Genomic DNA, 27,505 nt, shown 5'->3' on the forward strand with positions numbered 1-27,505 from the left:
CTCAGACTCTAAACTTAGTGGGCAAGTCTAAGTCTGCTGGTTTCCCAACTGGAGTTGGCCCACCTGTAGCCTACTGAGAGGTTGACAGATGCCTGCCCCGAGCCACCTTGCCAGGTGCATGGAATCGATGCTGTTCAGCCTTAAACACTTTGCGTTTGTCCTCTGCCAGGTGACAACAGCCCTTGTCTCTTTTGCTAGGTATCATTGGTGGATTGACCAGTGTGATAACCTCAACAGTGGAAGGAGTGAAAACAGAAGGGGGTGTCAGTGGTTTCATTTCTGGCCTCGGGAAAGGGCTCGTCAGCACTGTAACCAAACCAGTGGCAGGTGCCTTGGATTTTGCATCGGAAACAGCCCAGGCGGTGAGAGACACAGCCACGCTCAGTGGCCCCAGGTCAGTGTCCGTGGGGGGAGTTACATTTGTAGTTTCCAGCCTAGCTCTGCTGCCTCTCCTCATCTATGCCGATGTGTTTAATCATATACTTTCTGCCTTAATGATGTGATTTTTTAAAAACTTGAATACCCGTATCTAAAATTTCTGACCTGCCTAATGTAAATACATGGAAACAAGGCACAGAACTCTGGCGTGAATTGTTCTAGATCTTAACCTATGTCTACATCTGTGATTTATTTATATCTAAAATAGTGTTTTCCTTCGTCAGAGAAGTTGGAAGTAGGATTACACCCTTACAGATGCCCCTGTTGAACAAACTAACCAGACATCCCCCACACACACACATGCCCATTAAGAAAACCATCAGGCTGCAAGCCATGTCTGGCTCCTAGTCTCTGTGGCACGTGCAGTTCACCACGTGAGTCTGTCCTGTCTCCGTTCTCTCTCCACTCAGATGTGCCAGCCATGGCAGGTTGGCAGGTCTGCTGTGGGATGCTCTCTTGCCTTGATGTCAGCAGAGAAGGAGAATCAGGGTAGCCCCTTTGGCTCCACGTCCCTCAGAATCCGACTACTTTCACGTAGCTCTTCATATTAGGAGCCTATTAGGAGCCTATTTGAGCCTTCCTTTTTCAGAGTGACTAATTGGGGATCTTATCAACAAAGGGTATAATGAATGTTACAGTTCCCAGCCAAGCTGGACGCCACTTAAGCCCAGAGGATTTTGCTGCTCCCTGCTGAAGAGATACTCTGTGAGTGAATTAGTGTGCCCTTTTAGACTGTCTAGGGCTGGGCCTTGTCCATACCCTATCGCTCTCTCAAATAGGATTTGAAGTAAAATCGTCCCCAATTAAAATGAAGCCATGTGTCTGTCACCAGGAAACCTTACGGATGACACATTACTGCAGGGGAAATGCTTAAGATTGTAGACTGGGACCATGTAATAAGTTCTGCCAGAATGTCTTCCATCTGGAAGCAGCTGCTTTTTAAAAAAGGATCTGTAGAGTTTACGTTAGTTGAGTTACATTCTATTCTCAGATACAGAGCTCAAAAGATCCTTGAGTGTATTTTGAAGCATTTATGAAGTTGGGGGGAGGGGCAGTAGGGAAGCTTCAAAAGTATTTCCAGTTAGTTTTTCCATGTCTGATGGAAGCCCCAGAAGTCTACCTCCACTAGGACAATGAGACCTAGCAACATGTGAGTGAAGCAGGAGATGCCTAAGAATTCCAAAAGAAATCTCATTACACAATCCCACAGTGGTCAAGGGATTGAGTGATTTGTTTCAAAAGAGGTCTGAGGTATATGCATTTAATTTTTAAAATATCATCTTGTAGGGGATCCCTGGGTGGCGCAGCGGTTTGGCGCCTGCCTTTGGCCCAGGGCGCGATCCTGGAGACCTGGGATCGAATCCCACGTCGGGCTCCCGGTGCATGGAGCCTGCTTCTCCCTCTGCCTGTGTCTCTGCCTCTCTCTCTCTCTGTGACTATCATAAATAAATAAAAAAATTAAAAAAAAAAAAAAAAGTTAAAATATCATCTTGTGCTTGGAAACTTCAGTGATGTCGACTGGAAGGAAATGATTTGAGTTTTCTACAGTGTTAGTCTGGAAGTCCTGATAAAGTTTTGCCTTCTTTTTAGGAGCACAGGAAAGGCACAAAGTGGTTGCCACAGAAACAAAAGCTGTCCTTGTCAGTTTCACTGGTTGCCCAGCGCTGACGTAGCAGGTTTCACGCCATGTCACCCGGTCGTTTCTAGTCAGTAAATCCTGATGGACAATTTTCTAAGGACTCGGTTGGGAATATAGCAGGAAGCAAGACTGGCCCCTGTCTTCAAGGACCTACAGTCCAGTGGGGAAGCAAACATAAAACAAATAATCATAGTAATAATTACTTGCTAAAATTGTGATAAATGACACAGGAGATGTACAGGATGCTGTGAGACTGTGTAACTGGAGAAGGCGAAGGGGAGAAGGAGGTTGGCTAACCTGTGGTCAGTGGCATCAAGAAGGACTTGTTGAGGAAAGTGCAGTAGTGTTATCCTACGCGTTATCCACTGGGCCACCGAGCCCCCTGGGAAGTGCTAATTAAGATGAAGCCTGAAGTATATGGTGGAGGCTGGCCAGGTAAAAGGGAAGAGTGAATCATACTCCAGGTAAAAAGGGGTCCAGAGAGGCTAGGCAACTCACCTGGAAACCAGTGGTAATCAGGCATTCTAATGGAAGTCTAGCTGCAGATTTCCTGAGACAGTTCTCTTCGTAGCCCTTCACTCCTAGAAACAAAAGCTAGTGGTAAGCGAGAAGCAGCCAGGCAGTCATCGGCCTGGAGACCTGGAGTCTTAAATGAGGGGGAAGTAAGCCTCTGCATCTCCTCTTTGTTCTTAGAGGAGCCAGTGGTGGGGGAGCCTTGGCCAAAGTTACCAGAGGTGAGTGGGACACGCAGAGGGCCGTCTAATTGGGAGCCTCAAAGAGATTTGGCCCTTTACCCTTTATTGCACTGACAAGGCATTACAGCTTCTTCTGAAACACTGACCAGTTTCCCTCTGTCCATTTGTCTGGGGTCCCAAAATAGGTTATTAACGAGCATCCATGTGTTAGAAAAGAACACATGGCCTGGAAAATGGCAGGTCTGGGTCCCCACATCCCTCTTAGTTTGAGGCCTTTGGTCAAGTCTCCCTGTCTCCTTAAGCCTCGGTTTTTCCATCTATAAATTGGGGGTAAATATACCTGTTTATTTTCTCTCTCAGAGGTCTGAAGCCCAACCAGTTATTTTAATGTGGATGTTCTAAGGAACTATAAAATGCTGGACAATCCTATTTTTGAAAGTCACATTAAAGGAGCACTGAGATTCTTGCAGGTGGAGAAATGTTTCAGTGCCCTGAGGGTTTGTTCTGATGACACTGTGATCTCTTAGGAACATACTAGTTCTACCAAGGGATAAATCACCCTGGTTTCTTGGAAGTGAGTTATAACCATCTCCAACCATCCCAATTGATTGAACAGGATCCAGGGGTGTTACTCAGGGTTTTTCCCCACTGTTTAGACAACAGGGACTAACAAATGATTTGAAGGGATTAGAAGTGAGATTCTGACCGAGGGCTGACCTGAGCCCAGGGACTGAGCCAGGAATAGAACCCAGGAGTCCAAGAGTTCTGCCTCTGAGTCTGCTCTTGGAACAAGACTTTCTGCTTCCTTTGTACTATTTCATCCAAGTGAAGGCTTAGATCTTAGCATCTATGTTTTAAATGACTCAAATTTTAAGCAGATGATAGCAGAGTAAGCCATAAAACTGTGAAAGAATATTCCTTCCAGTAATCCATCTGAAAAGTGGCCTTACAGGAAATATTGGCTCCTTTTTTGTGTTTATTTGAACATGATTTTATTTATAGGGAGCCCCTTCCTTGAGTTCTTTTAGACTAAAATACTTCCAAGTGCCTCTCCTTGGTGGAGTGTGCAGGCATTCCGAAGAGACAGTCACTCAACTTTTCCCTGAAATTGCCATGCCATCTGATAGTTCTTGGGAAGGCAGGTGGGGGTGGCAGGGAGAAGAGGGCGGAGGACAGCAGAGCCTTTGGCCTCCGCATGAATGTTGTAGACCAGTATCCCCTGCTGCATTCGTTAACTGTACAAGTATGTGTGGTTTGGAACCGAAATAAGAAGCCTTTTCCAAGGCAACGTTGTGCTGGCTCAGGTTGCATCTTCTAGTCTACGTGTATGGGGCCACATTTGTCTGTTCCCAAGTAAAGTTCATGAAAATGGCACAGCTGGCAGCCACACTTGTGGTGCCATGGAAGCCTTGTCGAAAGCCCACCGCTCTTCAAACAGGCCAGGTCAAAGCAGGGCACCCGCTGGGCTGCCTGCCCGGCTCCTGCGTGTGTGCTGGTATTTGACGGTAGTGTTTGGAAGGATAACTTGGGTGGGTAGAAAGCCGCAGAGACCCAGGGGCGGCCATTGCCCAACAGAAGGCAAAAATAACGTGGAAAGGAGGAGCTTCGGACTCCGGGCTATTTATTTGCTTGTTTATTTCTCTAAATACCATCTGTTGTAGGCTTTGGGTTACATGACATTTTGGGAAAGTAGCAGATGAAGATTTATGAAGCTGGACCCTGAACCTTCCTCCAAAATATTTCTTCACCTTTTTAGTCAAGGCCCAAAATGGGGAGAGAAGTGGGAGCTGCCAGAACTTGAAATATTTAAACTAATTTAGTGAAGCCCAGGAGTGGTGGGCTTATCTCCTTATTTAAGTTAGATAAGGAGGAACGGGGGTTTGCAGGGTAGTGATAGATCGGTGCTTAAGAATATAGCCACCAGGACTCTGCTGCGCTCTGGAGTCCCAGGAGCCCTGTATTGTGCCCGGACGTGTAAATTCCAGTTGCTCTGAGAGCTTTCAGGCAACCTTTTGGTTAATGTCACGGAAAAGATTTATGGCGGGCATATTTGACTTTTTCAGTAAAAACACTCCCAAGACACCACCCAAAATTTGTTAAAGACACTTTTCATTAATGGCCTCCTGGATGTGAAATTGAAGTGGATTTTCTCAAGGAAACATCCTTTTTGTTGCAGTGTTTGCTTCGTACCTATGACTCTCTAAGACTAAAAGGAAGAAAGACCCTGTTGGGTCACCAGAGCCTGAATGCAGTCAGGTTGGACAGGTTGGGGAAAGGGCCACAAAGGGAGTTTAGGAAATGCTGTCACTACTCTTTCCTAATGGAAGCAGTGCTTGTAATTACCCTGCAAGCAGCCGTTTGCTTTCCTTGTATTGCACATAACACATTAAGCAGAACTGGTTTGAAATGAGCCTTCGGGGAACTTCCAAAGGTACAAATCTTAATAAAAACTACAGTGTTTGTCAGGATGCACCCATGCTATCAGTTTTTTCCACCAGTGTTCCTCCTAAGGCAGAGGAGAGTGGGCTGACATCCCATGTAGCTGGGGGCAGAAGCAAGTCCGATATTGCTTGGGAAAGTTTATCTTTAAACTCTAAATGAATTTTACCTCTCATCCTGTATTTGTTTTCATAAGATGTTTTCAGTTGCTACCTACCAAAATTAACCCTTCACAAAGATACACCAGGTCATCCTGTAGCTTCTGCCTCATTCACATTTAAGAGCTACAAGGTATGCTTTCCAGATGAGTCCTCTAGACCCACGGAGCATTGATGGAAAGACAGGTAAACGAACACGAGTGGAAAGCCAGAGCCTAGTACATAGTTGACCCCGAGGCTCAGTTTCTGATCTTTGGGCCGATCTGTCTATCGGCTTGGTAGCGGTCTGCTGCTTGGGGCAGCCAGTGCAGTGGTGGACATGCCAGCCTTATCAGGAGAAGGACTTTGATTTCAGTGGCACTGAGAAAGGATTGCTGTGTCCGTCCAGAGGGAAGGGACTATTCATACCTCCCCTCTGCTGTCCAGAAGTGGTACATTGGATATGGAGCAGCCACCCATCCTGTCTCCTGCTCACCCTTGGGTATGTAGGAGGTGAAAGCCATACGGTCTCACTTCCTGATCCTGCCAAACCAGGCCTTTCCAGAGAATGCCCCAAGGTGGATGGATCATTTTCTCACTCTTTCTGAGCAACCCCCACAGAAGAAACCACATTCAGAGCCATGTCACAACATAGGATATCTTGCTTGGGTCCGAGTTTAAGCTGATGAAGTTCCAGGGTAAGATATTTTTTAGAAACCTCTTTCATGCCTTATAAGTTAAAATTCCTCTCATAGGAACCCAAGCAGGGAGATCTTATTTTTTCTAAGACAGACTTCTTCCCTCTTGCTGAACTGTAAATACCGTACTTTGCTTTCACTCAGAGGCTCCAGACGATGCCACTCTTGTTATAACATAACTTATGGAAAGCTCAGATCTGTTGCTGAAAAAAAAAAATGGAAACCTGCACACACATATTTGAAAAGAGTCTTTCCACTTTTGAAATCCCATGACTCATTTTTATGCAAGATTATCTGTTAAGAAAAAAAAACACTTTTTTGATCATGGTACATTATAATCGTTTCTAGAAAGGAGAGTGTCTGTTTTTTGCCATTTTTGGCATGCAGAGATGACTGGCTTTGGAAAACGGCACAATCCTGTTTCCAAAAGTAAAAATAAATTGAATCTATGCATGTACATCTTTTAAGTACAATCCCTGTATCTCAACCAACAGGTCTTTGCTCAAAGAAAATAGGATGGAAAGTGTGTAGTGCTTTCAGATCTTTGTCTCCTCCATTTGAAAATTAAGTGATCAATCCAGCCATTGTACATGTTGGGCCCTTTCCTTGCTCAGTGATTTGGTTAGTAAAACTCTGAGGGACTGCATTTAAGATTTTTGCTTAAAATGGTGTAGAATGGTGTAGTCCTTCCTGAGAAGAATTTGTATTTTGTGCATTAGAGAAGAACTGAAAAGCCATCTACTGTTTCTGGGATTCCTCTGCAAAGGTGTTATGGTCACTTATTTGGGGGTTTTGATGACTACGTCTCTAATGATTTTCCCTTATAGAGTCATCCCTTGTTGCCCAGGATGAACTAGGAATTCCCCCTTAAAGAGAGGAGCCAGGTTTGAGTTCCAGTCCCCTGCTCCCAAAAAGCTTCAGGTGTGAGGTAATTGTGAGGTGCATAGGGGACCAGCAGGCTGGCCGGGGGTAGACTGTAGTGTTGCATCACAAGGGAGAGCTTATAATCCTGGGGGCAGGAAAAGGTAGGCGTGGGGGTGGTAGCGAACCCAGAGTCTCCCTGCCCTCGTACCTTCATTTGTCTGTTTTGCCAGACCGCCTCTCAAAGACAGATTCTTGCTAAGTTTCTCACTAACTTGTCAAGTAGGGGGAAATAAGATTGCATCTGTAAAACATTTTAATCACTATATACTCTGAAAAAGGAAAGGAAGGAGAGAAAGGAAAGAAAGGGAAACTTTTCTTATATTGGGTTTATACAATTCAATGCAAATCGGGTTAACAGCGTTCCTCGTCTCTGTCCTTAGCGGATTTACTCAGATACGTAGAGGAAACTGATGTCTCAGCGAGCACAAAATTTGTCCACGTGGGTCCTTTTAGAACACAGGCTCTCAAAATATGGTGTGAGGACCCCTAGGGAACCTCAGCCTTTCCCAGGATCCATGAGGTCAAACTTGTTTTTTATACATTTAAATAACCATTGTTATAATAATATTCTCTAATGAACGTACGGTGGAGTTTTCTGGAAGCCACACAATGTGTGATACTGCACACAGCGATTGACTGTAGAAGCAGATAAGAGAATGCAGCTGTTTTCTATTAAGCAAGACTTAAGGAGATTTGCAGAAATGTAAACCAGTGCCACTCTTCGCACCTCCTTCCACCCACGCGTATGCGCCAGCCAGCAGGCGCCGTACCGGGCTCCTTCCCCGACGGGATGCTCTGATGCTCCGTCGCCCCGCTGGCCAGTAACACCTGTCGCCAGCGGTGGACTAATGTGGATTCAGCAGCGGGAGCCCCATGAGAGGACGCTTCACCTTGGTGTCCTGCTGGCCCTCGTCCGCCCTCCTGGTTTGCTCCTGACTTTTACTGGGTTTCTTGAGGTAACAATTGGAAAGATTGTGTTACGTACCAGGAGACCTCTCACGATCATTTACCCAGTTCAGTCCCTCACCTTAGCAGCGTGGGGAGTGAGGAGCACCTTACCCCGAAGCCTAAGGTCCATCCTGTCCAAGGCCACTTGCTCCCGCGGGCTCGGCCCCGAGCTGGGTCGGGACCTGGAGGAGTGCGCACTAGGTCGGCGTTTACGTGGCAGAACCTGAGCTCCGCCGCAGCGAGGCTGGTGGAGCAGGACAAGCCCGCGGGATGTGGATGCGCTCCTTTGAACTCTCGGGGGAAAGCGGGTTTTATGCGGCAGGTCTGTGTTAACACCAGAGGCAGCTCCTGCTAGATTGTCCCTAAACATACTTCAAACATAGGTGATGCCAGGGGTGACCCAGGCAGCATCATGAAATCCCGGGGACTGCAGGAAACTTCAGAGGAGACTCAGAGCCCAACTTGGCTTGTCTTTGTGGGGAGGGTGGGCCACGGGAATCCTGGGGCCTTCGGACCAGTTGGATCCGATGGAACCTCCCTGCGTGCGCCAGGATGGACAGAGGGCAAAGTTCATCCGTTCTTTAGACTTCCCAGATCCACCGCAGCAGCACAGGCAGGATGGTAATGACTGGCACCTGCCCACTTCCGGAGGCGCGAAAGGCCGGATCACCATGTGGGTGTTCATATCCCTCGTGAAAAGATGAGAGCCTCTGAGACTTACTCTGTTTTTTGCTTGACTTGTTGAGGGGCCCCGTTAGTTCAGTTGGGCTGATTCTAAACGTGAGATGCTCTGATCGGTTGCTTGGTAAACACACTGGTTCAAGTATAGGCAGATTGACAGCAGAGATGCATTAATTGGTGAAGTGTTGCCTTCTCCTGTGTTCCGGGCATATCCTAGGTATTCAGTGCTGAGAATATTTAAATACTCGAGGACAAACTGCTTTGAAGAATCTTCCAGATTCTTGAGAATCACCAAGTTGTTTGTATGTTAATACTTTTAATTTGGTCTCATGCTTATTAAAACAAGTTTCCTATCACTTCCTTGAAGTACCTCTTTATTTAGTGACTTGATTTACTGTTTGTTCTTGGAAACCGCAACTTGCATTTGTGTTGTGCTCTATTTTGGGGAGGCTTGGCGGTTTTTCCAACCTTATGAACAGGTCTGTCACTACTCTTTCAAAACTCTTCAATGATCTCTGCTCTTTCTACCTTCTATTGCTAACTATTATTTAATTTCTGTATTAATAAAAACAACGATTTTAAAAAGCTATGACTTTGACCATGATTATCTCACTATAACAAATTTTTTTCTAAAGATTTTATTTATTCATGAGAGACAGAGGCAGAGACACAGGCAGAGGGAGAAACAGACTCCCTGTGGGTCTTTTAAAATTAAATTGTATTTTGTCAAAGTAGATATATGTCCACCCTTTTAAAAATCAAAAGACTTCTACATGTCTGAAAATAAAAACCACCAATCTCCTGCCCCACTTTTCCCTACCTCTGATTTCTGCTCCCCCAGAGACAACCACTTTCAACACTTTTGATTTGGAAGTATTTGCTTTTGTGTTTCTTAAAAAAAAAAAAAAAAAAAAAAAAAAAGTGCTATTTCTTGCTATCATTGGACTTCCTAGTCCCTCCCCTTCTTGTTAGTCTAGGTATATTGTTCTTTTTGGGTTAATCAGTATTCAGTTTTTACGTTATTCTGACTATACCAACAGCATTCCCAGGGAAGCTACCTAGGTTACTATGACTATGTTTCCTTTCTGGTTTCTTTTTTCTCCTTGGAGTTAGTAACTGCTTTGATTATTGTTGTTTGCTTAGTTTGCCACATGCATATTCCCATTTCATCCTCAAACTCTTACTCACTTTCAGCTTTTCTTGCTCCAAGTGTAGTAAGTCCTTAAGAAAATGTTTTTTTTCTATCTGCCTATTACTAAGTTATCCACAAAGTCTTCTCTGTGTGCTTAAAAATGCATGATGAAGCAGTTTATCGGTGTTCGGATTTTTCTTGCACGTTCCTCCCTCTGGGTGCCCCTGCTCCTGTCCGGACTGACCCGACTGCTCTCTAGAGTTTTTTTCTTCCATTGGTTTGTTTTGGCCTTTTTCTTTCATGAACAGAGACAGTCCTCAGGTGGGTGTTTCTTGACCGTTCTGCTCCTCTTTAAAGCAGAGGCGCTGGTGGGCAGCCCGGAGCCCTATGCGGGGCCTGGGGCCCTCCCGGGCTGGGAGAACAGGGGGCCTGTGGCCTCCAGTCCTGTGTTGAGGAGGAACGGGCTGCAGGTCTAGCTGCTCTTTAGGCTTTTAGCCCATCTTACTGTTTTCACCACCCGACACACTCGCCTCCCTGTTCCTCCCTTTCTGCCCAGGCCGCCCAAGCTGCCTGGTGCCCGAGTTTCTGAAATTTGGTGGGTTTTGCTCTGTGGCTCCCACTCCCAGGCTTACTTTTCAGCACCATGTGTCCATCTGCTTTTCAGCTTCTAGAATATTGTTGACACCTTCTCTTTATCCTTTTGGATTTGTGCCATCTGTATCCCTTTGCTTTCGCGTTAGAGAGGTCTCTGGACTAAATCTGTCATATTTAATCAGGAGCCCTATAACTTGGACTTTTCACTCATTCATTCATCCTTTCTTGACGTCCTTTCCCCTTCATATCCAACCAGTAGCTATGAATTAATGTGGTTTTAGCAAAATCCATCTCCATTATTTCTGTTAGAGCATTCTTTAAGCTTGGTGGTAGTGAGAAATTGAATAATAACGTTCTTGCTGCCACTTTCTGACCTGTGCTGTGATCTAGGCGTTGCTGTAGGGACTTTACATGTATCACCTCATTTAATCAGCACGGCTGCTTCTGAGCAGCGTCTGCTTGGGCGGCCAGCGGCCCTTCCTTCCCGGGAAGGTTTAGAATGCCTCTGGTGAGAAGTCGTGGCTACTCCCAACCCCAGCTTTCAGTCTGGTCTTGGCCTTTAATCTCTCATTCTGTGTGTTGTAAAGAAACAGGTTGTAGAAGGCTCTTGTCAGATCCCAGGAACATGAAAGAAATAGCACACCCCACGGTAGTGACAAGGCCCTGTCACCACCCCTCCTGGAACCATAAAAGCTATTCAGAGGGGCCGGCAGCTGGTGAGCGAGCGTACTTAGATCCTGGGTGCTGATGGGGGTTTTGTAGTTTCCAAGGGAAGTTGCTGAAAGTTTTCTTATCTTGACACTCCAAGGGCAAGAGGTCTTTCTTCAAAGAGAAGCGCTCGTTTCAGAAAGAGATGTGGAAAGAACATAAAATCACAGATCTTCCCCAGTTCTGGAGAAGAAATGGGAAGTAGCACTGTGGTAGCCGGTGTAAAAAGAAACCAAGCGTTGGCAGGCAGCCGGGAGGGGTTCCCGCAACACGGCTTGGTCCCCACGTCGCGAAGCCGGGTTGGGGGCCCCGTGGGCCGCGCGGGCCCTGAGGGGAGAGTCTTCTCAGCCCCGCCACTGGGGCCAAGCGCTGCGCGTGGGCCCGTCCGCCCGTCCCCGAGCACCCGGCCGGGTGGGGCGCGAACCCGCGCGGGCCTGCGGCCTTGGGCACGAGCAGCCCTTGACGAAGGTGTGCGAGGCCACGAACTCGCTCTGAACCCGCGTGTGAAGAGCAGGTGATCGCGCGCTATTGTTAGCGTCTGTAAGTGATCCGGCCGTGGGGCCGAGCGGAGGTCAGCCAGCAGCCCCGTGACATGGAAATCTGTCCCGGGGCCAGGTTTGTCGGGTGGGCCTTACGTAGCCAGTGTCTCCAGTCGTTGGCCTGTGCTGCCTGCGGGGCCGCCGCCGGGAGTGAGGGGCCTGGGACAGCTGACGGGCGCGTCCAGCGCTGTGGTCAACAGCTTTGAAAGCATTACGTGGTTTGGACAGCACTCCCCGAAACAGTTCTGTTTTCCAGACGACGACAGTCCGCTGTCGAGTGCAGGGAGGGCTGTGGAGGGGAGCGTCCGGCCCTCCGGTGGGGCCGCCGGCGCCCTCGGGCCTGTCCCTGAGTCCCGCGGGTCCTGGTGCAGGCCGTCCCTGGGTCCCCGGGTCGGTAAACAAGCGACAAAGTGCTCTCGGGGGCGGGGCTAGAGCTTAAAAGGAAGAACTCGCTCTCGTTTCTGTAGATGCCACGGGCTCTCTGGGCTCTCTGGGCTCTCTGGGCTCTGGAAGAGGCGAGGGGCTCGTTCTAAGTGCTCATCGCCGAATTCGTTTCGGAGCGCACCTTCCCAGTTGTCCTGTTCCCGGAAATGTAGCTCCTGTTGCCTTCTGCTCCTGGGGGATTCGGGATGTCGCGGGGCGAGGGAGGTGGCTCGCAGGGGAGTGGCTCCGGCTTGGCGATTCACGCGGGACCGTGTGAGACGTCCAAAGTGGTGCGGCAACAAATTTTTTTTCAAAACCTTTTACTGAATCCTAATATACCACAGGCTTTTTTGTGGTGGTTGTGTTAAATCTGGGGATAGGATTCTCAGGATTTTATTGTTATTCCCAAAATGCAGCACTGGTGCTGACAGAGTGGCATGGAACATCATTGGATTTATTGTGCCAAAGTGACAGCAGTTGACATTCTTTCAGTGTGTCAGCGTAGGATCAGTTCCTCCTTGACTTGAGTCTCTGCGATCAAAATAACTTATCTGGATGTTCCCTTTGGGTGTTGGAGGCAGCATGGCCTCTTGGCAAGAGGGCACGGTCATAAATCGTGGGACCAGAGCCCTGATTTCAGCCCTGACGTCCCTCTGCCTTGTGGTTTTGGGCCAGCAGCCTATTGTCCCCTCCTTGGGTGAGTCTCCCCACTTCTGAGGGAGCGAGGAGTGAGCGGCATCCTGGCCGGGTCACGTCTGCCTAGCTGAGGTGAATAACTCCCTGAGGAACGGCACTGGGTGGGCTCCTTCGCCATCACGGAGGAAGCTGGGCACAGGGACCAATAAGGAGCCCAGGCAGGACGTATGAAAGCTTGATCATATGTTCTAAAAATAAAAAGGCAGCAGGTTAATCTGAGGCAGTGTTGTACCTAAAATATTCCTGAGCAGCCCTTGGCCCTGGCCTGAACCCCAGCTGGGCTTAGCACCATCGAAGTCCGTTACATCTAATCCCCCAAGGGGTTGAATCTGTGGCCATGCCTGCCCTGTCACTGCCTCCGCCCTCCCTCTGATTCCACGTCTGGGAAAACTGAAGTGGCCCCAGACGCAGCAGCGAGATCACACGGGCGCAGCGTGTGAGGGCAGCCTCCGTACAGCATAACGTCCGGGCCAGCACACACACACGCACGGCTTCCCGTGTGCTCAGTCACCGCAGTGGCGCTCACTTGACCGTGATGCACCTTCTTTGAGCTGATACCCAAGAAATCAGTGTTTTAAAAGAAAGAACAAAACCTCGATGGAGGGCATTTTACATCAAGAATGGATGTGCGTGGTATGAAAAAGCAAATTCCAAAACATACTCCCTTTCAGTTCCCAAACTGGTCAGAGTAGTCCTTCTCAGCCCTACGCACGATGCTGGAGTAAGTGGCAGTGCCCCGGAGCGCGTGGAGGACGTAACCCGGAGAACCCGGGAGACAAGTATGTACAGCAGCGAGACTCCGGACAACGTCTCTGGCCTTGGGTGGTGGCGGCTGCTGCTGCACCCTTCTTGGGAGCAACTTGCCTTTTTTGGAGTCAGGCCTCATTGGCTACTTACGATTGTATGTCCCCAAATATAGTCATCCAAGTGACCCCGAGATAAAGTCCCCCAGGAAGTGGGGGCATCCAGATCACTGTGTAGAAGCTCTCAAAGTCCATCTTGGCCCATAAGAGAGTCTCATTCTCAGTGGTGAGCTTTTCCACATGTTAATATGTCAGGGAATCTTGGTGCATTGGGGCTCCTGACGGGCCACATGAGGCTTCAGAAGACCTTCTGTGGGCCCCGGACACCCAGCGGAGACAGGCTTCGTTTCTGAGTACGATGTAACCTGTGCGATGATGTGGGCGTGCACGGGTGCTTTGTACACTGCCCTGGGAGAGGTGAGGCGTTCTTATGACTAACGACTTCACTGAACCCTGAACGCACATGTGAGTAACTAGAGGCAGATTGAATAGATTACATACTTTTGAGAATTTCCTAAATTAGCCTACCTAACTTTTTCTTGCCCTTTTCTCTTTCCTGACTTCAGTAGTTCTCTGTAACTTTTTTTTTTTTTTTTAATAAACCCAGAACAAATAGTATACAGTGGAAGAAGTGCCATAGAAACAGGGATTCTCAGTAGCTAGAGACAGTTTTCTGTGATCCATTCATTCCATGGCACCTCCTGTCTACCCAGAAAAAGGTGCTTTGGGCTTTCAAGTGACAGAGTCATTGACTCATCTCATCAGCACAGGGGACAAGGAAATCTTTGAGGAAAACACAAAAATGTGTGTACAGTTCATTCAGAAATAAACACATGGTAAAAAAAAAAAAAGAAAAAGAAAAAAAGAAAGAAAGAAAAAGAAATAAACACATGGTTAGTTCCCATCAGGAGGCACGACTTTCACCTCCGGATTGAACGCGGCCCACATTTGGAGCAGACCGCTGGCCTTGCCAGACTCCATCCAAGATGCGCGTGTTGTTGCTAGTGTGCTAGTCCTAGTCTAGTACCGTGTCACAAGCTTGGGCCTAGGCTAGCACGGCATAACACTGGCCCCCAAAAAGGCCAAACTGGCAGGAAAGTGCTTCTAAAGCCAGCGGTGACCCCCCTCAGAGGCTCTCCTACCTGGTCCTCTCAGCACGTCTTTGGTTTACTTTTGGCTTAGGGTTTTGTTTTTCCCCTCTGCTCCTCTCACTCCTTGCTCTTTAATGCTTAGACTTTGGTTGGAAGGGTTCTGGCAATCACTCTAGACTCCCAGTAGCCTCATTTAGAGGTGGACCCACACACCATGCTGGTTCACATGATGGACCGTGGGTTGGCAGCTCACCCCTTGGAGAGCCTGCATTCAGATGGCGTCCTCTGGGATTAAACTCCAAAACTGAAGCGAAGGCCTGCCCGTCAGGCTGATTGTTCCACCCTTTGTGTACTAATCGGAGATACTCCAGATCCAGGAGAGAGCTCGTGGGCAGACCCAGGACCTTCTCCGGTTTGAGGACAGGACACCGGATCCCCTGCTGCCTCCCTTCGGAGCGTCCCAGCCTTGTAGCCAAGGGCTGGAAAATGAGTTTACTTTTTCCTGGATCAGTATTAAAGCTCAGACCAGCTACCAGTCAGTGTTTGCGTTCTCGTCCCCTGCGGGCCTGGGAAGACTGGAGCGTATGGCGGTGGGCCGTGGCTCCTTTTCATGCTCTGAGGGCAGGCTTGCCCTGACGGTACCCCCGAATTCACACGTTCACCTGGAGGTGCGCCCCAGGAAGACCCGGTTGCCGTCTCAGAGATGGTTTAGCAGAGATCAGACCGGAGATTTTGCTTTCGTGAGAACCAAGTGCAGTCATACGTTCAGGAACAGCTCCGGGCCTATATGTAGGGCCCAGGGCCTGCTGGGATGGGGTTTTACACTTGGGCTGTCCTTTTGCCCTTCCACTGAACTCTTTCATTTCAGTCATGAGCAAACAGTCAGCGCCTGAACTAACAACCCTGCAGTCCTCCAGAGCACGGCTCGCTTACAGTACCGAACAAAGGGAAGGAGGGCCGCGTGGGCCGGCCCAGGCCAAGGAATGCGGCTTCAGGGTTCTGCTCCATAAATTTAACCAGCACGACGAAAAGGAGATAATATGAGCCTTCGTGATGATCTGAAAGGGGGAGGTTCTGTGTCCCATTGATTGCGGTCTGGCCCAGCGCCAGGCCCAGGCCTGACCGACAGTTGAACCATATCGTTAAGGCGTGTAACACAGCTCGAGTCTTGTACGGCCGCCAACGAGTACATGTCCACAGGGCAAACGTTTATAAGGAGCTGGGCCGGCCGTCCCGGTTAACCCTCTCACGCCGCGCGAGGGGCCGCCCGCCCGCCCGCCCTTCGGCACTCGTCCGGCCCGGGCCACGGCGGAGCCGCGCGTGTCCTCCGTGCACACGGCGCCTGGGGACGAGGCGGGCCAGAGGCGCTGTGGAGAGCGCTTCCCTCGGGAGCAGCCCCCCCCGAAACGGGACACCGCGGCGCTTGATTCAGCGGAGCCCCGTGTTTGCGGTATAATGTTGCCGAGGGAAGCGGGGCTGACAGCGCAGGAAAGCCAGCCGTGTCCCCTCCGCGGGGCGGGCGCGCTCGGGCCGCTCTGCCTTCCCGCCCCGCAGCGACGCCGCCAGGGCCGAGCCCGAGGGCCCCGGCCGCGGGCGCCACGGAGGGAGCGGGTGGGGACACCGCGGCCTGGGCTGTGCGCAGCGAGGCCGGAAGCCCCGCCTGTGCTCAGAGACCGAGGAAAGCAGCGGGCTGAGGGGTGCCTGGTGCCCTCCATCCCTCGGCCACACTGGGGGCCGACGTGTCTTCTGTCCGCACCGTCCAGCAAGACCTACGTTTCTGCCCTTTCCAGAGAGCTGGTGTGCGAGGGGCCAGGTGTCAGGTGCAGACCTGTGTCCCGGCGATGGAGCTCCGGGTGCCCAACGCTTAGGCCTGCACACACTATTCTAAGCATTTTATTTGTATCTGTGTTATTTATTTATTTTTTTAAAGACTTATTTGTTTATGAGAGACACAGAGAGAGAGAGAGAGAGGCAGAGACACAGGCAGAGGGAGACGCAGGCTCCATGCAGGGAGCCCGACGCAGGACTCGATCCCGGGTCTCCAGGCTCATGCCCTGAGAGGCATGGCAGAGTAGGCGGCGCTAAACTGCTGAGCCACCCGGGTTGCCTGCATTTTATTTTTATATGTTACTGTCAGTACAGTTTCATTTTCACAGCAGCCCAGTGACATGGGCACTTTATATGCCCTATTGACAGGTGAGAAACACGAAGCACAGAAAGGTTATGTGACTGGTTTAAGATCCTAAAGATAGGGAGAGGGAACCAGATTTTGAAGCCTGGCAGTGTGAGTGCAGAGCACACATTCCTAACTTCTGTGCTGCTTCGGGATCATCTCTTGGTCTTCCCCATCAAAAGACTTCCTGACTTAAAGCTGAGGCTTCTTGGGGAGCCGGGGTGGCTCAGTGGGTTAGGCATCTGCCTTAAGCTCAGGTCATGATCCTGGGGGCCTGGGATCGAGCCCCACGTCGGGCTCCCTGCCTGCTTCTCCCTCCCTCCCAATAAATAAATAAAATCTTTTAAAATGAATAAATGAATAAATGAATGAATGAATGTGAGGCTTCTTACCAGGTCTCATGACCCACTTCCTTTCAACTCTTGGATATGGCTATGGAGTGTGGGAGCAGGCCTCTGACCCAGAAGATATGGGAAAGGATGCCAGTGCGGTTGTTGGGGGAATGGGATATGTGTGTGTTTTGGGGGCCGCAGAGGTAGTTTCTGTAAACTTTGGATCTCATCACGTGAAGGATGCTTATCACATTCACTCCCCCCTACCAACTTAACCTAGAGACAGTGCAAGAGGACCAGGAGAGACCCTCGTCTGCTGGCATCCATGTTTGGAGAACCTCCTCACTGACCTTTGTGCCTAGGAGTGTCCCAGCTCCTCCCTCCCGTACCCCCCACCCCCACCAGTGATAAGCCTGCAGCCTTCCAATGCAGAATTTGTCCGTTTCACAAACCAGCAGTGATACATCCTGGTTCCACCCCGCCTATGCTCTGCCATCCAGCAGAAGCCGTCCTCACCAGCTGGTCACCCGGGAACTGCAGCTGCTACACGGTACAGGAAGCCTTGGAAGGAGACCGTCCAAGTAGTATGTGCTGTAACTTCCTTTTCATGGCCAAGGCTAGCTTCTGCTTACTTTGGTGCTATGGGGCCTGAAAAAAATGCTTTTAGGGGTAGGAGCGCCTGAACGGCTGGCCTGCACGGAGGTCATTGGATTCCCTTCAGTTATGCTTCCTATGGTCAAGGTGCCTCAGAATCCTGGGTGGAACTTATGGTGTAGACTCCACAGAACGATTGCTAAATCCAAAGTTTAGCAGACCTTGGTACTAAATGTCTCTTAAGGGCACCTGTTTGGAGGTTCTCTTTGTCACCTATTTGAATGCATTTGACATCAAGGCGCTGTGCTGTACCTGGCCTTTTGAAGTATGCTGAGAGAGTAGCAAGCAGTTAAATTGTAGGAGGAAATTCTGCTTTTTCAAATTGTTTTTGTTCAGTTTAACAATGATTGGAGATGCCATGAGGTAGCCAGATGATCCACTAACTAGGATTTATAGAAATTTTTATTTGCAAAGATTTTAATACAACGTTTTAGGAAGTTTCAGTGCTTCATGTACCATGCAGAAGGAAGTCCAATGTGAGCCTTTGACTCTGAGTGACCCTCTGGAAGGGGAACGATGAAAAGCAGCTGAAGAGTCGCCTCTTGTCTTATGTGTGACTCACCCTTCTTTGTCTGCATCAGGGTTGTCCCAGGCCTGCCTGCTTCTCTCCACCCCGAGGAGCTTGGTCTTTGGAAAGCCACATGCCTGCTCCCCCTACCTGCCTCTACCTCGAGGTCCCGAGGGAGAAACCAACCGTCAGCTGGCAGGAGAGGCTAGAATAGAGGTTGTGTATTCGCCGTTGGCAGAGTAGGGAGACATGCTGTCACTTCTGCTCTGGGGAGACGACCAGATGCACCTGCTTTTCCCAGAGGTGCAGTGAGACTCAGGCAGAGAGGCTGGTGCCGAGTGCTGATGGGCCTGTGCTTCTTGCAAGCCTGTGTCCCAGTGCCTGGGGAGGCCACTTGCAGAAAGCACATGGTGGAGGGGGCTGGCCCAGATCCGAGAGGACTTCATTCCACTGTCCTCTCTGTCTGAAAGGATCTAGCATCTTTCCCTGCTGCCTCCTGGGCTCCCAACAAGCTCTAACACATGCTGAATCCACATTTTTTTCTAGTCTTGTACAGGCAAGCCCCAGTCCGACAATTCAAATGGGCTCAGTCTTGTTGGTTCTTGTTTCCCAGGAGGACAAGGTGCTCTGAAGGTTTGGCGTCGACTCTGACCCAGGGGGTGCGTCTGCTTTTTGCGAAGGCATAGAAATGCACCTGAGATGACCCCGTGCCCTTTTCTTTCATTTTTTGAATTCTCACCACCTGGACCATTAATTCTGCTTTCAAAGGGGGATGGGGAAAGGAGAACATTTCAAAGCAAAACTGATTTGGTCTGTGAACTGGCTTGTCTTCTAGGTTGTACTTCACCCTGATGAGAATCAGAAAGGACAGTCTATAAGCCCCTGAAATGCAATTTCCAGTGAAACCCGAACTTCACTCTAGTGGCTCTGCAGCTGGAGAGCCTCAAAACCAGTTCCAGATGTTCTCTCTCCCCGTGTTCGCAGGAAGGAAATTTCGGGCAAGCTGGGAGGCAGAGTGCTCTTGCTTCTGCCCATTCTGAGAGTGCTCCTTTTGCAGCCCCTGACTTGCCTCACAGGGCTTGTGTAGGGAGAATGCTGTGAGCACCTGGGCTTCAGCCAGGTCCGCCACCTCCCACTCATCCGTCAGGGCACGTTGCTCTGAGCTGGCCGCCTGCTGCAAGCGAGAGAAGCCCTGGCTCTGCTGTTCAAGGTCAGAAAGCAAGATAGGGCTGGAAAAGGAAGTCAGATGGTCTGGGAAGGTAGCCTCCTGCAGAGGACCCTCAGGTTCCCAAAACAACCCCAGTGGCCCTCACCACCATCAGTACAGGGTGGGCTGTGCCTCCCGGCCTTGGAGGATGCAGTGGCGGAGGATAGTAGTGGTCAATTCATTGCCCCTTTCCTCTTGAGAAATCTCCACTCGGACTGCTCCTTATTCCAGAAGAAACCGATTCTGGATGAAGCCTGGCCATTCTGACTCTTTCTAGTCTGTATCCAGCCCATGCTTGTGGACAGTATGTGACGGAAATTTGTACTCATTTGTGCTTTAGACGTTTTGGTGTTTGAGACTCTGCGCCCTGAATCATCTTCTAAAGAATAGTCCTGTCGTTTGAGTTTGAAAATATGTACAAATGTGAGCTGTTGCGGAAATTCAAACGTTATATGAGCCCTTACAGTGTGTGGACACTGTTCCCAAAACCTGCAAGGTACCTTGTCGTAGCAAACCATTGAAATAGATACTGTTATTCCCATTTTAAAGAAGAAAAGAAAAAAAAAACTCAGTCGCACTGGCCATTGATAATCACCAAAAGGCTAACAGTTGCACCTTGGGCGGGTATCTCTGTGTACATAGATATGTGTGTGTGTACGTGTGCGCACACGTATATGATTTTACATGAACAGGAGCACATACCTTGTTCACAGTGACGCTGGGACGTCTTTCCATTCCAGAAGTAAGTCATGATTTCTAACATTTATATAATATTAGATTGCATAGGGGATCCCTGGTGGCCAAGCAGTTTGGCGCCTGCCTTGGGCTCAGGGCGTGACCCCGGGTCCTGGGATCGAGTCCCACGTCGGGCTCCCCACAGGGAGCCTGCTTCTCCCTCTGCCTGTGTCTCTGCCTCTCTCTCTGTGTCTCTTAAAATCTTTTAAAAAGTATATTAGATTGCATATATACAATAATACACTTACCTGTTTTGAAACACATGACACGTTGCCTTCTAGGAAGTTGAAATGCTCTGTGCTCCCACTCACAGTGCTTGAGGGGACCCGTTTCTCTGACCCTCTGCCAGCCCCGGCTGTTCACTCATTCGAGCTCCAGCCAAGAGTTTTATGAAGTGAATCCTCTACTAAAGAGCAAGGCACTGTGACTCTTACAGGTCCCCGCTGACCTGATCTGAGAGAACGAGTGCTTCCATGTTACTGCACACGTTTCTTTGATAATGACGGGTGTGGACGCATCTTTTCCTACTTCCGCTGGCCATTTGGATTTCCTGCTTGGTGAATCCCTTTTGCACATTCGTCTCCCCAACCCTGTCCCCAGCCCTCAAGATCAGAGTTTGTCCCCTCTCCTCCTCTCTTGGACCGACCCTTCCAGTAGTTGTCATTTAACTCGTTTCTCCTCCATATTAGTACGTATCTTTCTCCCGAGTATTAATGACATTTGGGTTAGTCATTGTGTGAATCCCTGTGAGTTAACGCCTGTACCTCCACTGTAGGGGAGGAGAGCTGTCACCGCCCACAGTTCTCCAGGCAGGTGCTTCAGCGTTGAGAATGAGGCTTCAATCAAACATCTTAGGATCATACGTGGAGTGGTCTGCTGGCCAGCTCTTACCTTGTTCGTTTCCTCCGATTCCTCAGTATTCGGTGGCCACTCGTTCCTGTTTGTAAAACCTGGCAGATTAGCACTGATGCTGCATCTTGTCTTCTTACAAATCTTGCTCCGCCTGTAGGCAGGACCCAGCTGGACGCCAGGCCTTCCCAGGAAGCCCCTAATGCCCTCTGTCTGTGGGGCCAGACTTCTTAGCAGTCTCATCAGTGAGGCATTTTCTAGGTTTCTCCTCCACCCATGTCAAAGACGTCAGCCTTGCCTTCCCCACTGGACTATAAGCTTCCTGCGGCCACGCTCTGCCTTCTTTGGCATCCCTCTGGGATGTCCAGAATGCTCAGTACAGTGATGGGTCAGAGTATTTACTAAAGAGATTTTCATCAGCACTCAGGCTGGTAATAAGTTTACTGAGTCCAAGAGCATCAGAAAGACCCAAGATCAGGTTTGGCTTTGCCACTTATCAACTGAATGGCCTTGAGCAATCTTGATAATCTCTCGATTTCCTCCTCCATGAAATGGAACACTAATTTAAAAAATTCCTATCAGAATGTTGTGAAATCAGCCTGTCCCAGGTATCGTCAGCACCGTAAACGCAGCTGTGGGGACACGGTGTGGACCGTGGTGGCCCAGCCGTCTTTGTTCTGGTGTCTGTCACCAAAGGCTGATGGGAAGATTGTGGTCAAGGTGGCAGTGGAAGTTCCTCCATGGAGTACCCTTAGAGGCTCTTTGTGCTCCTCTGTGTAAAAGACTGGCTGTTGAATCTGGCTTTTTCCAACACGGAGCCTTATAATCATTCAGGGACTCAACACGATGCCACAAGTTTAAAACATGTAGTTTCTCTCTCATGCTGTGCCAGTTTTTCTTAAATGTTAGTGTGAGCGCCTGTGCTTCTGTGTGCACGTGCACGCGTGGGGCGGGGGCGGGGGAGGAGAGGGAGAGAGGTGCTTGGAAGAAATAAAGATGGGGTTGGGTTTTGCCGAGCATGACAGCTATCATCTCCGGTAGCCTTTAAGCATTTTACCAAATGGACATTAATTGGTTTCCTTCTGTTCTATTTTTATATTATAGTCATTTTAATGTATATGGAGCCAACTCCTTCAAATGAGACATTTTGTCATTAAAACATGTTATTTAGTTTAACCGCCCTGGGCCCAGCTTCAGCAGCATTGAGGACTGTGGAGGAGGGTCCGGGTGCTTGTTCTCCCATGACCTATATAATGATTGTCCTTCTCCAACTGACTTACTTCACTCAGCGTAATACCCTCCAGTTCCATCCACGTCAAAACAAATGGTAAGTATTCATCCTTTCTGATGGCTGAGTAATATCCCATTGTGTGTATATATATATATATATATATATATGTATATATACCACAGCTTCTTTATCCATCTCTTTCAATGGACACTGAGGCTCCTCCCACAGTTTGGCTATTGTGGCCATTGCTGCTATAAACATTGGGGTGCAGGTGTCCCGGCGTTTCACTGCATCTGTATCTTTGGGGTAAATCCCCAGCAGTGCAATCGCTGGGTCGTAGGGCAGGTCTATTTTTAACTCTTTGAGGAACCTCCACAGTTTTCCAGAGTCACTACACCAGTTCACATTCCCACCAGCAGTGCAGAGGGTTCCCCTTTCTCCACATCCTCTCCAACATTTGTGGTTTCCTGTCTTGTTAATTTTCCCCATTCTCACTGGTGTGAGGTGGTATCTCATTGTGGTTTTGATTTGTATTTCCCTGATGGCAAGTGATGTGGAGCATTTTCTCATGTGCTTGTGGGCCATGTCTATGTCTTCTTTAGAGAAATGTCTGCTAGTGTCTTCTGCCCATTTCATCACTGGGTTGTTTGTTTCTTGGGTGTTGAGTTTAATAAGTTCTTTATAGATCTTGGATACCAGCCCTTTATCTGATGTCATTTGCGAATATCTTCTTCTATTCTGTCGGTTGTCCTTTAGTTTTGTTGGTCGTTTCCTTTGCTGTGCAGAAAGAAGCCTTTTATCTTGAGGAAGTCCCAATAGTTTATTTTTGCTTTTGTTTCCCTTGTCTTGCAAGAAGTTGCTGTGGCCAAGTAAAAAAAGTTGTTGCCTGTATTCTCCTTTAGTATTTTGGTGGATTTTTGATTTAGATCTGTCATCCATTCTGAGTTTATCCTTGTGTCTGGTGTAAGAGAATGGTCTAGTTTCATTCTTCTGCACGTGGCTGTCCAATTTTCACAAAACCATTTGTTGAAGAGATTGTCTTTTTTCCAATGGACAGTCTTTCCTGCTTTGTTGAATATTAGTTGACCATAGAGTTGAGGGCCTATTTCTGGGTTCTCTATTCTGTTCCATTGATCTATGTGTCTGTTTTTGTGCCAGTACCACATTGTCTTGATGAACACAGCTTTGTAGTACAACTTGAAATCTGGCATTGTGATGCCTCCGGCTCTGGTTTTCTTTTTCAACATTCCTCTGGCTATTTGAGGTCTTGTCTGGTTCCATACAGATCTTAAGATTATTTGTTCCAACTCTGTGAAGAAAGTCCATGGTATTTTGATAGAGATTGCACTGAATGTGTAAATTGCCCTGTGTAGCATTGACATTTTCACAATATTTATTCTTCCAATCCATGAGCATGGAATATTTTTCTATCTCTTTATGTCTTCCTCGATTTCTTTCATAAGTGTTCTGTAGTTTTTGGAGTATACTTCCTTAACCTCTTTGATTAGGTTTATTCCTAGGTATCTTATGGTTTGGGGTACATCAATTTTGTTCTTTTAAAACTGTATGTAAACTATAAATTTAACATTGCTGAATATGAAAGTATTTGAAATTATTTGGCTATACTATTCACGGCTTTGGGGATTAATAGATATACTTGTGCAAATCATTATTTTTCAAAGTATGATGTATTGAAAAGAATATTTAGGCTTTAGAGATACAGAAGAGGATTTGAATACCAGCTCTTAATACATTGTTGTGAACCACATTTTTAGTTTACTTTAAGAAAGCGATTATTTTTTCCCTTAGGGTTGTTGGGGGGATTAAATGAGATGGAATATAAAACATCGAGCATAATATCTGATACCTCTGCAGAGTCTGTACAGTGTTGGTCTTTTTTTTCTCTCTCTCCCATTTTTATTATTATTCTTATTAAAAGAACATGTACTATCATGTTTTAAAGGTATCTCATAGTCCAGAAGGCTGCTAAATATTTTCAACGCATATATATCACATAATCCTCGCAACCCAAAAAGTATACATTATGATTGTAATTTTGCAGATAATGAAAGAGACTTAAGAGGTGAAATATCTTGCTCAAAGTTCAATCAGCTACTAAATAGCAGAATCTGTATTTTAACCTAGGAGAATCTGACTTTTAAAAAAAATTTATTTGTTTTCTTTTTTCATGAGAGACACAGAGAGGCAGAGACACAGGCAGAGGGAGGGGCAGGCTCCTTGCAGGGAAGCCTATGTGGGACTCGATCCCAGGACCCCAGGATCATGACCTGAGCCAAAGGCAGATGCTCAACCACTGAGCCACCCAGGTGTCCCTGACTTTTTAATCTGATTCTGGAAACTAGAAAGTTTGATTCCTAAGGCATTCTCTGCGCACCATGCAAGTGAGTAAGTTTAGAGATCTAAGACAGTTTGGGAGGGAAGATTGTGTTAGATACCGTGAGAGCCAACCAATTGCCAGTTGCTTTTAGGAACTGACTAATTGTTTAAACCTATAGAGGGGTAGGGCTACTAGGTTGAAAGGAATTCACTACATCTGAATTCCGCAGATACAGTAAAATGAGACGAAAGAGATGATGCCCACTGCTGTTCATAGGGAGTTCTGGGAGCTTCTCAGAAAGACAATAAGCTTATAATTCTAGAAATGTAATCTCCAAGAAAACTTTTGCATTAACTTGTAGATTATTTCTAAATTTGTATCTCTTGCAAATGTGTTCATGCTCATATTGGTTGATATCTGCTGTAGGACATGGTAAACCATCTCCCTTTTTCAGAGCACTGCAAAAAGGTCATTCAGAAAGCAAATAGCCCATCTTAATGTTTTAAGCATTTGTCTGCATCATCCCCTCTGCCAGACGCCCTGTCCATTTCTTTGTATCTGTGAACTTCTCATCTTTAAAATCCAGTCTGAATATATCATCTTTCTGGAAGATTTCTTTGGCTTGTTTACATCCCTAACCCCATCATATGCTCTGAGACCTCTATAGTTTGTATACCTTTCTTTTGTATTCCTTTCCACAAGTCTTTTTTGTGCTAGCATATAATAGATGTTCAGTAAATGTTTGCTGAATGTTGATTATACAGTGAAATCCCTGAAAATAGCAATACCAGGCATTGTGCTTGGCTCAGACTATATGCTTAGGAATTGCGTGTAAATAAACAAATGAATGCTGATTGTGATAGGCCCTGGAAAATACCACTCTCTCCAGTTTATTGTAGATTGAAGGCTTTGTAAACAGAATTAGAGTTGCCATTTTAAAAGGTTATTTAAGGGGGATAGGGAATAGAATGGCAGTGACCAGAGGGCAAATGGGGAGATGCTGGTGAGGGGTACAAGTTTCAGTTATCCAAGATAAAGAAGTTCTGGAGCTCACATGTACTAGTTAAGAATATTGCATTGTATAGTTGAAATTTGCTAAGAGGATAGATTTTAAGTGTTAACATCATAAAAAAAAAAGATGAAAGAAAAAAATGATAACTATGTGGGGTGAGGAATATGTTAATTAGCTTCATTCTAGTGGATATTTATGTATATTTTGTATATACAAAATCATCAAATTATAAACCTTAAATATATATAATTTTTAATTGTCAGTTGTACCCCAATAAAACTGAAAAACAATCTTTGAAAGAGATGAAAAGTGCAATATGTCCCAGGATTAATAAAGCAGCACAAACTTGTAAAAAGCTCCAAGTTGGGTATAAGCTGAGCTGACAACAAATGTCATATCATCAGAAACAATAACAAAGTATCTCTTTATATTATGTATAGGAGGAGACCCAGCACCACTCTGGTAAGGGGTTAAATGGAAAGCAAAAATCTATGATCCTTGGATTACTGCATCTTTCACTTTAAGAATTGTCTTCCAAGGGGAAATATAGGAAAAAGTATATCATGTAGAAGGAATTGAAACTCAAGTTGTCCAAGTGAGCTTGTCAGTCTCAGGTTTGCAAAGATGGCCTGATAACTTTACTAATATATCCAGTGGGTCTCTTTAAAGGAGTTCAAACTTCCAGACCCATATGCTAGAAGTAATTAAAATAGAGGAAAACATGAGTATATTGCTATTTCCTAAGAGAACAAAATGGGCAGGTTTTATAGATGGCAAGTCTGTAGACTTATTATCAAATTTTAAAGGGATAAAAAAAAAACAAGAAGAAAATTTTAAATAGATTATTTTTAAACACTTAGCAAAGAATATGGGGATGCTTAAGAGTCAGAATGACGTCACTAAAAATAAGGAATATCAAACTAACAATTATTTTTTGGTGGGACCACTAGATTATGGTAAGAGAATATTAATAATATGACTTTTATTAAGTTAACAGCTATATGCCAGACACTGTGCTCAGCATAATACCTTTTGATTTTCATTAAGGCAGTGACATAATCGTGTAGGATACCTTTGTGTGAGATAGAGAAACAGGGATTAAATTATAGGCAGATTTAAAACTAGTTGAAAAAATTGATCTAAAGAAACTTTATAGTCTGGAGTGAAATGTTCTTTTGCTATTCCCATTGTCATGTTGCATCAGTGTTAGAAGTAAGGTACACAGAGCAGGGAATCATAACTAATGGGATAAAATGAAAGAATATTTCCTAGCTATTCAGCGTGAAACTAGTAAGAAATCAGTATTTATACAGATCGGTATAAAAAAGCTCTGAAGAGTTTAAAAAAGTTATCTGTTTAATTAATAGACTTTGATTTGGGGAAGAGTTTCAAGTTTGTGGAAAAATTATCAGAATGTGCAGAGAGTTCTATGTACCCACCTCACTGCCCCCGCCAATCCACCCAATTTCTGCTTTTAATAACATCTTGCATTAGTGTGGTACATTTGTTACAATTGATGAACTGATATTGTTACATTATTATTAACAAAATCCCTGGTTTACATTAGGGCTGACTCTTTATGTTGTATAGTTCTGTGGGTTTTGATAAATGCATAATGTCATGTATCCACCATTACAGTATCATACAGATTTATTTCACTGCTCTAAAAAACACCTTGCTCCCTTCTCCCTAGCAACCACTGATCTCTTCACTGTCTCTATAGTTTTGCCTTTTCTAGAATGTCATTATAGCTGGGAGTCATACATTATGTAGCCTTTCCAGGCTGGCTTCTTTCATTTATTGGTATGCATTTACAGTTTCTTTATGTCTTTTTGTGGCTTGATAATTTATTTCTTTTTATTTTTGAATAATGTTCAATTC

At 46.8% G+C, this 27,505-nt stretch overlaps 1 protein-coding gene and 1 long non-coding RNA gene across 2 annotated transcripts in view; one reads left to right on the top strand and one right to left on the bottom strand.

Moving 5' to 3' along the window:
- LOC144309444 (intermembrane lipid transfer protein VPS13D-like) overlaps positions 1 to 27,505 on the top strand; it is a 192,002-nt gene that overhangs the window by 121,673 nt on the left and 42,824 nt on the right. Inside the window, exon 38 of the mRNA XM_077890491.1 lies at positions 199 to 394. Within this exon, the coding sequence (XP_077746617.1) occupies positions 199 to 394 (196 nt within the window). The remainder of the gene's footprint in view (positions 1 to 198; positions 395 to 27,505) is intronic.
- LOC144309453 (uncharacterized) lies at positions 4,391 to 13,866 on the bottom strand. The gene is made up of 2 exons (XR_013375448.1): positions 13,589 to 13,866; positions 4,391 to 12,879 (listed from the first exon to the last, which is right to left on the bottom strand). It is a non-coding gene; the product is annotated as an uncharacterized LOC144309453 (long non-coding RNA).

This window comes from Canis aureus, unplaced genomic scaffold (assembly GCF_053574225.1).
Source record: "Canis aureus isolate CA01 unplaced genomic scaffold, VMU_Caureus_v.1.0 NW_027326405.1_RagTag, whole genome shotgun sequence".
Classification (NCBI taxonomy): domain Eukaryota; kingdom Metazoa; phylum Chordata; class Mammalia; order Carnivora; family Canidae; genus Canis; species Canis aureus.